This window comes from Hyposmocoma kahamanoa, unplaced genomic scaffold, assembly GCF_003589595.1.
Source record: "Hyposmocoma kahamanoa isolate Upper Pololo Valley unplaced genomic scaffold, ASM358959v1 92, whole genome shotgun sequence".
Taxonomy (NCBI): Eukaryota; Metazoa; Arthropoda; class Insecta; order Lepidoptera; family Cosmopterigidae; genus Hyposmocoma; species Hyposmocoma kahamanoa.
This window is the reverse complement of record NW_020654748.1, coordinates 10,151,196-10,162,835: the sequence shown is the minus strand read 5'-3', so window position 1 is coordinate 10,162,835 and position 11,640 is coordinate 10,151,196. Positions and strand designations below refer to the sequence as shown.

The window sequence follows — 11,640 nt, the reverse complement described above, 5'->3', positions numbered from 1 at the left end:
GTCTGTGGTTGTGTGAGATATTAGTTGTAGCGTGTGAGTTGTATTAGTAGTTTGTGCGTGGAGGCAGTTGTCAGTGGTGTAAGTGTGGATTAAAATTTTTAAAATTTGGTAATATCTAGAACGACGCAATGAAGATAGAAGAAGTGAAAAGTACCGCTAAAACTCAAAGAATTTCAGCTCATAGCCATATCAAAGGGCTAGGTTTGGATGAAAATGGGGTACCAATTCAGATGGCCGCCGGTCTTGTGGGTCAAGAATCTGCACGAGAGGTATTTATTTTGTTTTAAATTATTCAATTAACTTCTTGACATTCTTTAGACTAAACAAATAATGTGTGGTTATTCTCAAAACACTTGAGAATAGAAATATTGATTTAACTTTGAGGTTAGTTTTTGGTTACCATGGACCAAAATCAACAAAGCGAACAGCAGTAGCTAATTGTATAGTATAAAATAAGAGTATCGTATTCATAACGGAATAAATAGTGTAGTAGTTTATACATAATATATATTATTATAATATAATCTAAAAATAATCCTATTTAGCGAGTTACAGATGATCTTATGGACTCTTTGCAACTTAAATTTCACAGTCAAAATATCTATGCCAATGGATAATGGATACGGATAAAATTTACATTAGGTAGTCGACAATTTTATACCAATTGCCACCTGAAACTAGTTTTGTGTCATGGGCTCCAGAGTAAGGAAGATAAGATATTACAGTGATCGGAATAGGTAGAGTTTTTTACCAAAACCTCGAGGTACAGGTACAGAAAGTGGAGACTACTAGTCCTAAGTAGAGAGTCCTAAAGGACAACATTTTTTTATCCTGGATCTATTTGGGGTCCAGGAAATCGTTTAAATACATTCAAAATTAATGTTACTTGGGATAGGTAGGTATTTATCTAAACTTTTGCAACACGTTGATGCAACCACCAATATTTCGGAATATTTTAGAAAACTTCGATAAAAATAATTATAATTAATACACTTAATTAGAATTTTTAAAATTCTGTTGATTTATGGACATTAATCAGGGATCCTAAAACTATCGCGATGACTCTTCATGTAATATGGTATACGTTTTAGCTATCTGAATCGAATTTCATTTTTGAAAAAAAAAAAAAATGAAAAAAATTATTTTTTTGTATGAATTTTTCTAAATATTTCGAAGAATTGGTGCTTGCAACAACGCATCCCAAAGTTATAATATAAGTTAGATAAATATAGTCTATCTACCTATCCTAAATAATGTCAATTTTTATGTTGTACTTAAGTGATTAACTGAATCCTGAAAAGATTCAGGACAAAAAATGTTGTCTTAAGGTACTCTCCACTTTCTGTCTCTGTTCCTAAGTTAAAAAAGTATACCTATTCCAATCACTGGATATTATGTGGGCTTATTTGTCTCATAAGCTAGAGACTTCCAGATGTTTGTCGAAATTGTATTGTGTTTTTAGGCAGCAGGCATTGTTGTGGATATGATCCGCAGCAAAAAAATGGCAGGCCGTGCACTGTTGTTGGCAGGGCCACCAGGTACAGGCAAAACTGCGATTGCTTTGGCTATTGCCCAGGAATTGGGTACTAAGGTATGAGTAGGTTGCATTTTGGCTACTTGTAACTTTGTTTCAAAGTTTTGTTTTGATAGTTTAGTGTTTTTTTTTTCATATTTAAAAATATAAGTTTCAATTAAATTAAAATAAACAAAAACATTTTACTTTTATAACTTCATGCTTGTGTTTTTTAAATGCAATTGAATGAATATAAACCAATTTAAATTATAAAATTGATATTGTTATCTTAGGTGCCATTTTGCCCTATGGTAGGCAGTGAGGTATACAGTACAGAGATCAAGAAGACTGAGGTATTGATGGAGAATTTCCGTAGAGCCATCGGTTTGCGTATCCGAGAGACCAAAGAAGTGTATGAAGGAGAGGTAACTGAGCTAACACCTGTTGAAATGGAGAACCCCACTGGTGGTAAGAAACAATTTTAGATTCATAGTTTATTCACATTTGTATAATCAAAATGGCAATGAGTCCTCTGAAAATACTGTGTGGGATTCTGATCCCACTCCACAGAGACGTAGTTAATTAAATATTCCTATATATATTTTTAATTTCATATAGCTTTATTTCTTAAGCTTATTCACCCTGCAGTGATTTTGTAGATATTTCCTTAAGTGATTGGTTAATTTCAGGTTATGGAAAAACAGTGTCCCATGTTATAATCGGACTGAAGACAGCTAAAGGCACCAAACAATTAAAACTCGACCCCACCATCTATGAATCTCTACAAAAGGAGAAAGTTGAAGTTGGAGATGTCATATACATTGAAGCCAACTCTGGTGCCGTCAAGCGCCAGGGAAGAAGTGATACTTTTGCTACTGAATTTGATTTAGAGGTGAGAAATGTTTTTAACACTTTATTTTTGTAGCCTGTTTATGATTTTGGAAATTTTGCTAATATTGCGATATGAAAAATCTTTGACAAATCTTTTATCACTTTAGGTGATTACAACTGACAAGTTGAACTTCATAAGTTGCCTTCATTTAAAAAAAATCAGGTTTCATTGTGACTAACAATAATTGTTATCACTCCAATGTTTCTCTTTATTTTTATTACTTTTTATTGACTTTAACTTGCTTGAAGTTTAGGCTCCATCATCTCACAATTATTACTCAAAATAGTAACTATTAATATTTGATATATTAACGCTAATTACATTAAACAGCATCTAAAATGTACTTTTGTATTATTACAAAATAGGCGGAAGAATACGTCCCATTGCCAAAAGGCGACGTGCATAAAAAGAAAGAGGTGGTGCAAGACGTGACCCTGCATGACCTCGATTGCGCAAACGCAAAACCTCAAGGCGGACACGACATAATGTCTATGATGGGGCAGCTCATGAAGCCCAAGAAGACTGAGATTACGGGTGAGATAATGACTTAATGGGCTTTAGCTTTACTTCTATTAGTTTAGTTGATTTGGTACTGAATTATAGGCTGGTAGTCTCATTTGGATGTTAATATTTTGTGTTTATTGAATATCATGATTTTACTACCATGATCTTCATTAAATTTTTATTGAATTGATATTCAATTATTTTTTGTGAAATTACTCCACTAGTTTGTTATAATTATTAATACAAAGATCGAACACTCAGAAAAAGCACTCAGAAAAAATTGCTTCGATCCGGTCGGATTCGAACCGACGTCTTCTTGCATACCGTGCCAGACGCTATACCAACTAAGCCACGGAACGAACCAACGGACCTCACGAATTCTTCTATGTGCTTGCGTCGTGTCTTTGTACTTAGTCTTTCAACGACTTTTTAGTCGTAGCGCCATCTATGACATCTATCGCCAGGACTGGTAGCTGTAAAGGTACTAACCGGGTGATAAATCTGCAATAGATTTCTCATAGACGTCGGTTCGAATTCGACCGGATCGAAGGAATTTTTTCTGAGTGTTTTTTCTGAGTGTTCGATCTTTGTATTAATAATTACCATGATGTTCATCTATTTTTTATGAAAATATTCCAGTAGTTTGTTATTACTGTATTGTTATAGAAATGTCGAACAAATACGAAGACTGAACTCGAGCTAGCGTTGTTTGCCTCAAAGGCGCTACCATAATACTATTTACTGTCATTTGCACCACTGGGTTATCATTTGCCTCATGTGATACCTCCATTTTATACAAAATACTTTAAAAATTATGCGGTTAACAATTTTGAATGATTGATTATCAATTTTGAAACAAATTTCAAAATAAATGAACCAGGCCTTCATGTGATTTTTTTTATTTTAGATAAACTGAGGAAAGAAATTAACAAAATAGTAAACAAATACATTGATCAAGGTATTGCTGAATTAGTGCCAGGAGTTTTGTTCATAGATGAGGTGAGAATTTCAGTTACAATTATGTGTTTAATTTTTTTATACAATGCACTTAATTGACTTTTAATACTTTTTCATTAATTTTTCTTTAAAAGATTGTCAAGTTATGATGTCAAAACCTTGGAAAAGTGTCTCTAATATTGATCTCTTACATCACTTGACATCAACATTTGTGATATTAGTTTACGAAAATAATTTTTAAGTAAATAAATAAATTTAAATAATTTTTAATTCTTACAACTGAGAGCTTAAGGCGATTATCACACTGCATCGCGCCCCGCGACAGAGCGCGGAGCTGCGTTTTTTAACGTTGTACTGAAGTACCTCAGTTTGTATGGAAAACACGCGCCGTCGAACACACTGATAACGCTTCTCCGGTGCACGCGGTTTTACCGCGCTTCCGCGCCGAACCGCAGGGTATGGCACACTGCGCTCCGCACTACCGCGCAGATTTTTATCAATTTGTGTCTATTCCAGTAATTGTCGTTCGGATTTTCCATAACAAATAATCAAAGGATTCAGTTGACAGACTTGTGTAGTCGAAAAATTAATCTTCATATTTTCTTAAATATTTGTAATGTACTTGAATGTTATCTTCAGTGTCTTTTTATTTGAGTAAACAAAACCCAAATAGACAGTATTACTGCAGCTTCCTGAATGAGTTCTGTATTATTAACCATTCTTCTCAAAGAAGGATCTCAGCTACATGTGTGCTTGCAATCACTACGGCGCGCACAGTGGGCTCAAATTGATAATTCTTGGACATAGGAATAATTTGTGGAGTATCGAGCAAATTTTTTTTATGTGATAGATAGTAACATTCCTAATAACTTTTATTCTTGTGTAATTTCTTGAAAAGTTGATAGTTTCGGAGAAAAATTTTTTTTTTGTATGGAGAAATATACATTTTATTTTTTATCTTAAAATATACGAAAATTTAATGTGCGTGGGTTACTTACAGTACAGTTTCAATCATTTTCTATGTAGAAAAAAATTATCCGTCTGCATGTACTTGCGGCTTTGTAAGTAAAGGTGCGGCAAAATTGCCCACTTTTTAAACAAAATACCTGAGGTTCCACTAAAGAAAAAAATATTTTAGTGTAATTTAGAGAGGTTATAACAATAACACGAAAGTTAAGTAGAAACTAGTATATTGTTTTTAAAAATAAATACATTTAAAATTTTGCCACCTTTTTACTCCATTCAAAAAAATAATTATTACTTTTTTTCGCGGTGCAGTGTGTTAATCGCCTAATACTATTAATCCTTTAATGGTGGTATTTTTATAAATATTAGTAATTTTATTTCCAGGTGCATATGTTAGACATAGAAACGTTCACATACCTGCATCGCGCGCTCGAGTCGGCCATAGCACCAATTGTCATATTCGCTACAAACAGAGGCCGATGTCAAATTAGGTAAATAATACCTTACTATTTACTATAATACACGTTAGTCAAATGTTATTATTTATAAGTGTTTATACAATGGGCCTAAGATAGAATCACAGATACTGTTATAATTATTTGCCGAAAATTAACGATATTTTTAAAATTACCATTTTTATAAAGTGACCTTATCTTGGTGTGTAGCTGAGTGTACGTCGGATATGGTGAAATACTTTCTTACTTTACGAAATATCAGATAGGATCGATTTGTTCCACTGTTCACTGAGTGAATTTGTAAAGATAGCGCTTTACATTTGTCATTCTTGCTGCCAAGTCGGCAAATTTTCTTGAAATAATTTGTCATTGTAATTCCATTTAGAGTCCACTGAGATTATATTGCAATTATGATAATATTTATTATTCTGCTAAAATCTAGTTGCAATTGCAACGAGTCTCAGTAGAGTGTCAGTGGAATGGCATTCAGTCATTGAATAACTGTTGATGTTGCCTTATTAAAACTATCATAGAAATTTCTATGCATATTTTAATTTTTATGTCCTTTAATCAGCAATTTTGTCATATATAATTATTAGTACATTACGTTATCGACGCGCAGCCGACTTGCCATTGAAGATCAGAATACCAAAAAAATGCAATGGCAGTTGAATATCAGCTCGATGGCTAGCCACTGACAAACCAGTACTTTTAACTTAGCAGAATACTTAACGTACAAAATTCTGCCATTGACATTAGAGCTAACGGCACCCAAGTGAGATGATTTAAAATTTGGGGCCCTGATTTATTGAACTGGGTCGATAGACTGTATTCCAAAACTTAATCTATTATAGATCAAATTTTTATTGAATGTCAGAATGTTTCACCACCATGATATTCAATTATTTTTCTTTATTCCACTAGTTTGTTATAATTATAGATTAAGTTTTGGAAATAAATAAATAAAATAAATAGCAATAACTTTCCTTATTCATAACAATGAAAAATGTAGTTTTAATTTATCTCCATTTTACTTGCCGTCAATGTCTGCTATTCTTATAAGTAGTGCCAAATTTATTGTATTTCAGAGGCACAGAGGACATAGTTTCACCGCACGGTATCCCACTTGATCTTTTGGATAGATTGCTGATAATACGCACATTGCCGTACAACAAGTCGGAACTGTTACAGGTAAACTATTTATTGAATAATACTTAATGAATGAATAATTTTTGCCAAAACCTTGCAGTGGAGGTAATTTTGTTTGACAAGAAACGACCAAACACCAATTTGAATGTAAAGAAAAAATTCCTTCTGATTGGATTGCAACCAGTGTTTGCTACTATGTCGGGGCCTCCACTCTTAACCAACTGAGCTTCAGATCTAGTCAGCAGAACTTCGAATTTCTTTATGTTTGTATTCATAAGTTACTGACAGGTGCACTGACGACGAAAAAGCCAACACAACAGTAATAATAACACAGTAGTAGAGTAGGAGTATTTTCACAAAAAAATATTTTAAAGTGGTAGAAAAAGTCATGATATTCAGTAAATGAGTAATAATAATAATAATAACGCACACACTCAACATAGCCCCGCACTAGGGAAACCCTGTGTCGCGGGTGCCATGGACCACACATATACAACCACAAATTACACCCAAACTCACGAGAGAAATAAATGTAGGCCATACAAATATTTCTCCCGGCCCGGGAATCGAACCCGGGGACCTCTGCGTGGCAGTCCGGTATGGTAACCATTCGGCCACGGAGGCAGTTATTGCAACCAATTTGATTTCGTAATTTTAACATCTGTCCATTTAGTGAAAATAACGAAATTCTATCATTAACTTGAGTTTACTGAGTCTTGATAATGACGTCATATTTTATTTCTAGATCTTGAAGCTACGCGCTGCGACTGAAGGCATCTCAATCGAAGACGACGCACTCTCCGCTTTAGCTGAAGTGGGCGCCAATAGTACTCTGAGGTAAATTATTTTTGATAATTCAGATTGTAAACGAAAGTCGGCGGCATCAATTGCACATTTAAGCACGGCCTTTGTAACTCGTCGGAGAGAACGTTCTGCAATTTTTTTTTTTACAAACTGTAGGGCTAGCATGACAGGACGCGACTTGGGCGAGAGCGACATAAAGCACGTATTGCTGCTATACTCCCATAGATAATAGCAATATCTCGCGCTTCTATGCCGCTCTCGCGCATACCGCGCCCTATCGTGCTAGCCCTACTAGTCGTTTCCAAATTTTGTTACTCTAGCACTCATTGTACAGGGAAGTTATTAGTTTGAGATTACTTGATTATTAATAACATAAAATTAAATCGTGCAGATACGCAGCGCAGCTGCTGACGCCTGCATCACTGGCGGCACGCGCGGACGGCGCCCAACGCATTGCGCCCGCGCATATCAGTTCCGTGCACACGATCTTCCTCGACGCTAAGTCCTCTGCGCGCATCCTCACGCAGCACTCGGACAAGTACATGAAGTAAGGACGCGGGAGACTGCTCTGTCCAAGCTCATCGAAGAACTTTCTTGTCGATCCTTTTTCCTTGTATTCTTATTTTGGTCCGCGTTTGTAATCGTGTAATTGTGGGTTAAACGCATTATGAGCCCGGACGCCACTTGTGACATTTGTATTGACTGTATAAACTAGTTCGCTCTTTCAGGTAGGGCGAGAGTAAAGTTTCTACTGTCGTCGCTTCGCTGCGTCGTCAATTTTATTGGTTGAAAATGATTACGTCGTTTGCTAGGACACACTACGTTGGTAAAAAATTACAGATACGACACTTCGACACTCGACCTGAGGAGCGGGTTAACTTTTACAGTTATATTTAGAGAAAAACTTTTGATTCGGTTGTTAAGGAAAAACATTATAGGAAAGATCCCACGATAAATGACATTATAGTTTCGTTATTATTTCTTGTGTATGCCAAACTTTACACAACTGTTGTGGCATACCGCAATTACGGTATAAAGTATTTCTTTATTATTTAAGGTTTATTCCATAATTTCATTCGTTGTGATATTTACTTCTGTTATTAGCAACAACTAATTTTGTTTTCGTTCTGAAGCGAGAGCAATGATTTATTTTTATACAAATTGTAACAGTCGATTAATTTCTAACCAAATGTAAGGACGAAAGAAAAGTGGTATTGTATAATAAATAAGTGTTTATTTTGTAAAAATTTTCTTATTCTAATCATAAGACCTAAATATGTACAACAACAAGTTTGTTCTATCTAATGAAGGCAATTTTCAACAAGTTGGCAGTTTAGTAATTATTACTGGGAAGGCCACCATACAACCAAATTGAACACAGTAACATGTTCACACGCTGATACATAAACTTCTGTACAAAAATGATTCGCCGTAAAAGGGCTAGTGTGTACGTAATGTAATCAATTTTATCTATTACACTAACACATTTGAGGGTCACGTTGGATTATTCTCCTTTTCTTTGGAGTTCTGGAATGGTACTGGAATGTATCGTAAATCGGCCTTTGTTAAGGTGGAAGGTGGCGTGGGCCCGTGAGTGGTGGTTGGCGGTGTGAAGGTGGGCAAGTCCACTCTGACCGGCGACGGCGCCGCTGTGTGCCGGTACAATGCTTCGAATTGCAGTTCTTCAGGGAACGAATGAGATCGAATTTTCCGCTCGTCTCTTGCGTTACTCGGGTAAACGATGACTATCTTCTGTCCATCAGTCCGTAGAGCCACGGGGGGTAACGCAGTGCTAGCCGACGCAGCAGGTCCATTCACTACTTTGAGCATTTCCGTTGGAGCTGGTTGAAATTCAACTGTAGTAGTCGGTGTTGTCGTTGTTGTGGTAGTGATCGTAATTTCAGGGTCCTCTGGAATTTCCATTAAACGTTTTTCTCCTGGCGGACCTACCGATCTAAGGGTCTCTATTTTCATTTCCAAAGTCGGTGTCGGAATTGGTACCGAGTTTGTTGTATTCATCTCTTCTGTAGGAATATACCTTGTAGTAGGCTTAGGCAATTCCCTTGATCCAAATATGGGTAATCGTGGCGCGTAAGCCGATACGAGAGGCAGTAGGGTATCTCTTGCGTAACGTTCCGCTCGGGAAATGAACGATGCGAGTCGCGCTGGCAAGAACTGAACAGCGAAACTAGTTTCTTCCTTATCAGCCCTTTCACCTCCGTCGTAAGTTGGCGTAGTCGACATGTCGTAGTTCTTTGCTTTTCTCGAAGGGGGTTGCGTAGTTCGCGGTGCTTGTGTCGGCCGAAGCACCGGTTCTGATATTTCAGGTGGATCGTCCACCAAATCGGCTCGTTGTCGAGGTGCCTTTCGCGGTCGAGGTTTCAGCACTGGCTCGGCGATTTCGATGGCGCCACCGGGAGCAGTTTTGGTGTTTGTCATCCCAAAAGCTCGACCAGAGTTTTCGTTACCTGTCGACCACTCGTAAGCGTCGGCAAGCAGGAAGGGTCGCTGAGGAGAGTCTTCGGGGAGTGCATTATCTTGTAGATCGATTGGTGGGCCTTTAGTCGCGTTGGTTGTACTTACGACATACTCTATAATCGAATTTGTCGTATTTAACGGGTCTTCGTCCTGAAAATATATTTATATGTATTTAATTCAGGGAAGGAAATGAGTGCCGATAACAACTACGTGTTCTCCGCCTCGTATACTTTATTGAAAGTACTGACCTCCTTTATTTGACAATCTCCGGGGTACAGCGGTAGTTCAACAGATTGTTCCGTAAGTAATGGCATCCCTTTCTTGCAGAAAGACGATCTGTAGAAAGTATCTCATTTAGTAACCTCATAATATATGAGGCTTAGGACTTTCAATTCAAATTCAAAGCTTTTATTTCGGACATTCATCCCGGGTTAGTAACAGAATACTTAAAAATAGGGTTAGTATTACAAATAATTACTCTTCCTTCTTACTTTGAAACGCATCTAACGTTTTGCTCGTTTAATTCATAAGATCAAATACTTACGTCTTGCCGAAGCTATCAGTGATGAGCAGCTTGTCCACGTGAATTGTCTTAACACCAGCACTCAACCAACCGGAATACGCCGCGTAGTGTATCGTCACACGCAGTGGAACACCTAAAGCGGGATGTGGTACCAAGACTCGAGTAAAACGAACGCTGGTATTCGTGATATCTTCACGTCTGGAAACATAGTCAACAGTCAGTTTAACGGGTTATAGGAGGCACGAGTGCCGCGCGTCAATTTTGTACATAAGCATTTGATACACTGGCATTGTAATACGTGTGTGTAATAAAGTAATTGACGAAAATACGACCTCAAAAGAATCACAGCGGCGCTGCAAAATAAATGCGATAAATAAGCACTATAGTGGCGTACTTGGTCATTGGAAAGGACTCATTGAGGCCCGAATCACCATGTAAAGTCAACGTCACACGTCCATAGTTTGGTTTCTCCCCCGGTTGATTACCACCCCAAACAGCAACGTGGTACTGATGCGCTGGAAGCAATGAAAGTAATTAAAATTAATACAATCTCTGAACTTAGGCATATATATTGCAGAAATTTTAAAGTTATGCCAACTTCTAAGCAAACTTTGATTGTTGGGTAATAATACTGAGGTCGTCTGTGGTAATGTGAAGTATAGTATAGTAAGTATAGACTTATGTTTAGTAGAATAATATATTCATAACATACCACAGAATGGCTCTTCTTCTCTAGTCAGTAAATAAAGTTGTCCTCGTCCAAGGGACCGGTCGGCGTAGTAGCCCATATTACCACATCTTCGATCAGGGCCACACGGGAAGCAACGACCCTGAAACCGAGGACAAAAAGACGCTTGTAACTTAGGGATCAAATGCGAATGCTTTTGTTCCTGATGAAATTTTACCTCAAGGAAAGTATCGTAGTCTGCACAAGGGAAGGCAGGGAAGTGGCATTTAGGTGAAACAGAATCAGTGAAAAACTTGTATGCTCGCCGATGATTACATAAGGAGCGACCTTCGGGTGACGCCGCTGCCCATGGGAGAACTAAATCTGACACTGCTCCAACGAATCTGAGGATTAAGACGATTTAACTTAATTGTATCAGTAGGTTATACGGATAATTAAAGCTAATGTTACGATCTTAACTTACAAGTTAGAACATCCATGCTGTACTCTTCCGCCATTAGGATAGAAATCTACATGACCGAGAGGTTGAGCTGCACCCAATCCACCCAAAATTAATGTTTCGCCGTTAGAGTGAATCACGTCTACGAATTTCGCGTCGGAACGATCTAGACGAGCTCGAGGATCTTGGAATTCGAAGAGAGGTCCTGCTGGGTCTAGACCTGAATACAGATTATTTATATATAGTTTTCATTCGCGATGGGTGATTTCATC

General features: G+C 37.2%; 2 protein-coding genes across 2 annotated transcripts in view; one reads left to right on the top strand and one right to left on the bottom strand.

The window, feature by feature from the left end:
* Positions 1-113: 113 nt before the first annotated feature.
* On the top strand, positions 114-8,435 carry LOC113236610 (ruvB-like helicase 1). Its single transcript, XM_026472763.1, has 10 exons — positions 114-269; positions 1,463-1,591; positions 1,807-1,981; positions 2,203-2,405; positions 2,771-2,939; positions 3,817-3,908; positions 5,217-5,323; positions 6,376-6,478; positions 7,182-7,273; positions 7,632-8,435. The coding sequence occupies exons 1-10, from the start codon at positions 129-131 to the stop codon at positions 7,789-7,791; spliced, it is 1,371 nt and encodes a 456-aa protein (XP_026328548.1). The 5' UTR covers positions 114-128; the 3' UTR covers positions 7,792-8,435.
* A 33-nt stretch (positions 8,436-8,468) lies between these two features.
* Positions 8,469-11,640, bottom strand: part of LOC113236464 — a 35,797-nt gene continuing 32,625 nt past the window's right edge. The window contains exons 9-15 of the mRNA XM_026472543.1: positions 11,393-11,588; positions 11,147-11,312; positions 10,954-11,071; positions 10,636-10,756; positions 10,263-10,439; positions 9,967-10,054; positions 8,469-9,868 (exon numbers count right to left, since the gene is read on the bottom strand). Coding sequence (XP_026328328.1) covers positions 8,735-9,868; positions 9,967-10,054; positions 10,263-10,439; positions 10,636-10,756; positions 10,954-11,071; positions 11,147-11,312; positions 11,393-11,588 — 2,000 coding nt within the window. The 3' untranslated portion in view covers positions 8,469-8,734. The remainder of the gene's footprint in view (positions 9,869-9,966; positions 10,055-10,262; positions 10,440-10,635; positions 10,757-10,953; positions 11,072-11,146; positions 11,313-11,392; positions 11,589-11,640) is intronic.

Bases quoted from the DNA above. Each gene is read 5' to 3' on its own strand.
- LOC113236610 (XM_026472763.1), top strand. From the start codon at position 129: ATGAAGATAGAAGAAGTGAAAAGTACCGCTAAAACTCAAAGAATTTCA. The intron at 270-1,462 runs GTATTTATTTTG...TTGTGTTTTTAG, and splicing joins GTCAAGAATCTGCACGAGAG to GCAGCAGGCATTGTTGTGGA. The intron at 6,479-7,181 runs GTAAACTATTTA...TTTTATTTCTAG, and splicing joins ACAAGTCGGAACTGTTACAG to ATCTTGAAGCTACGCGCTGC.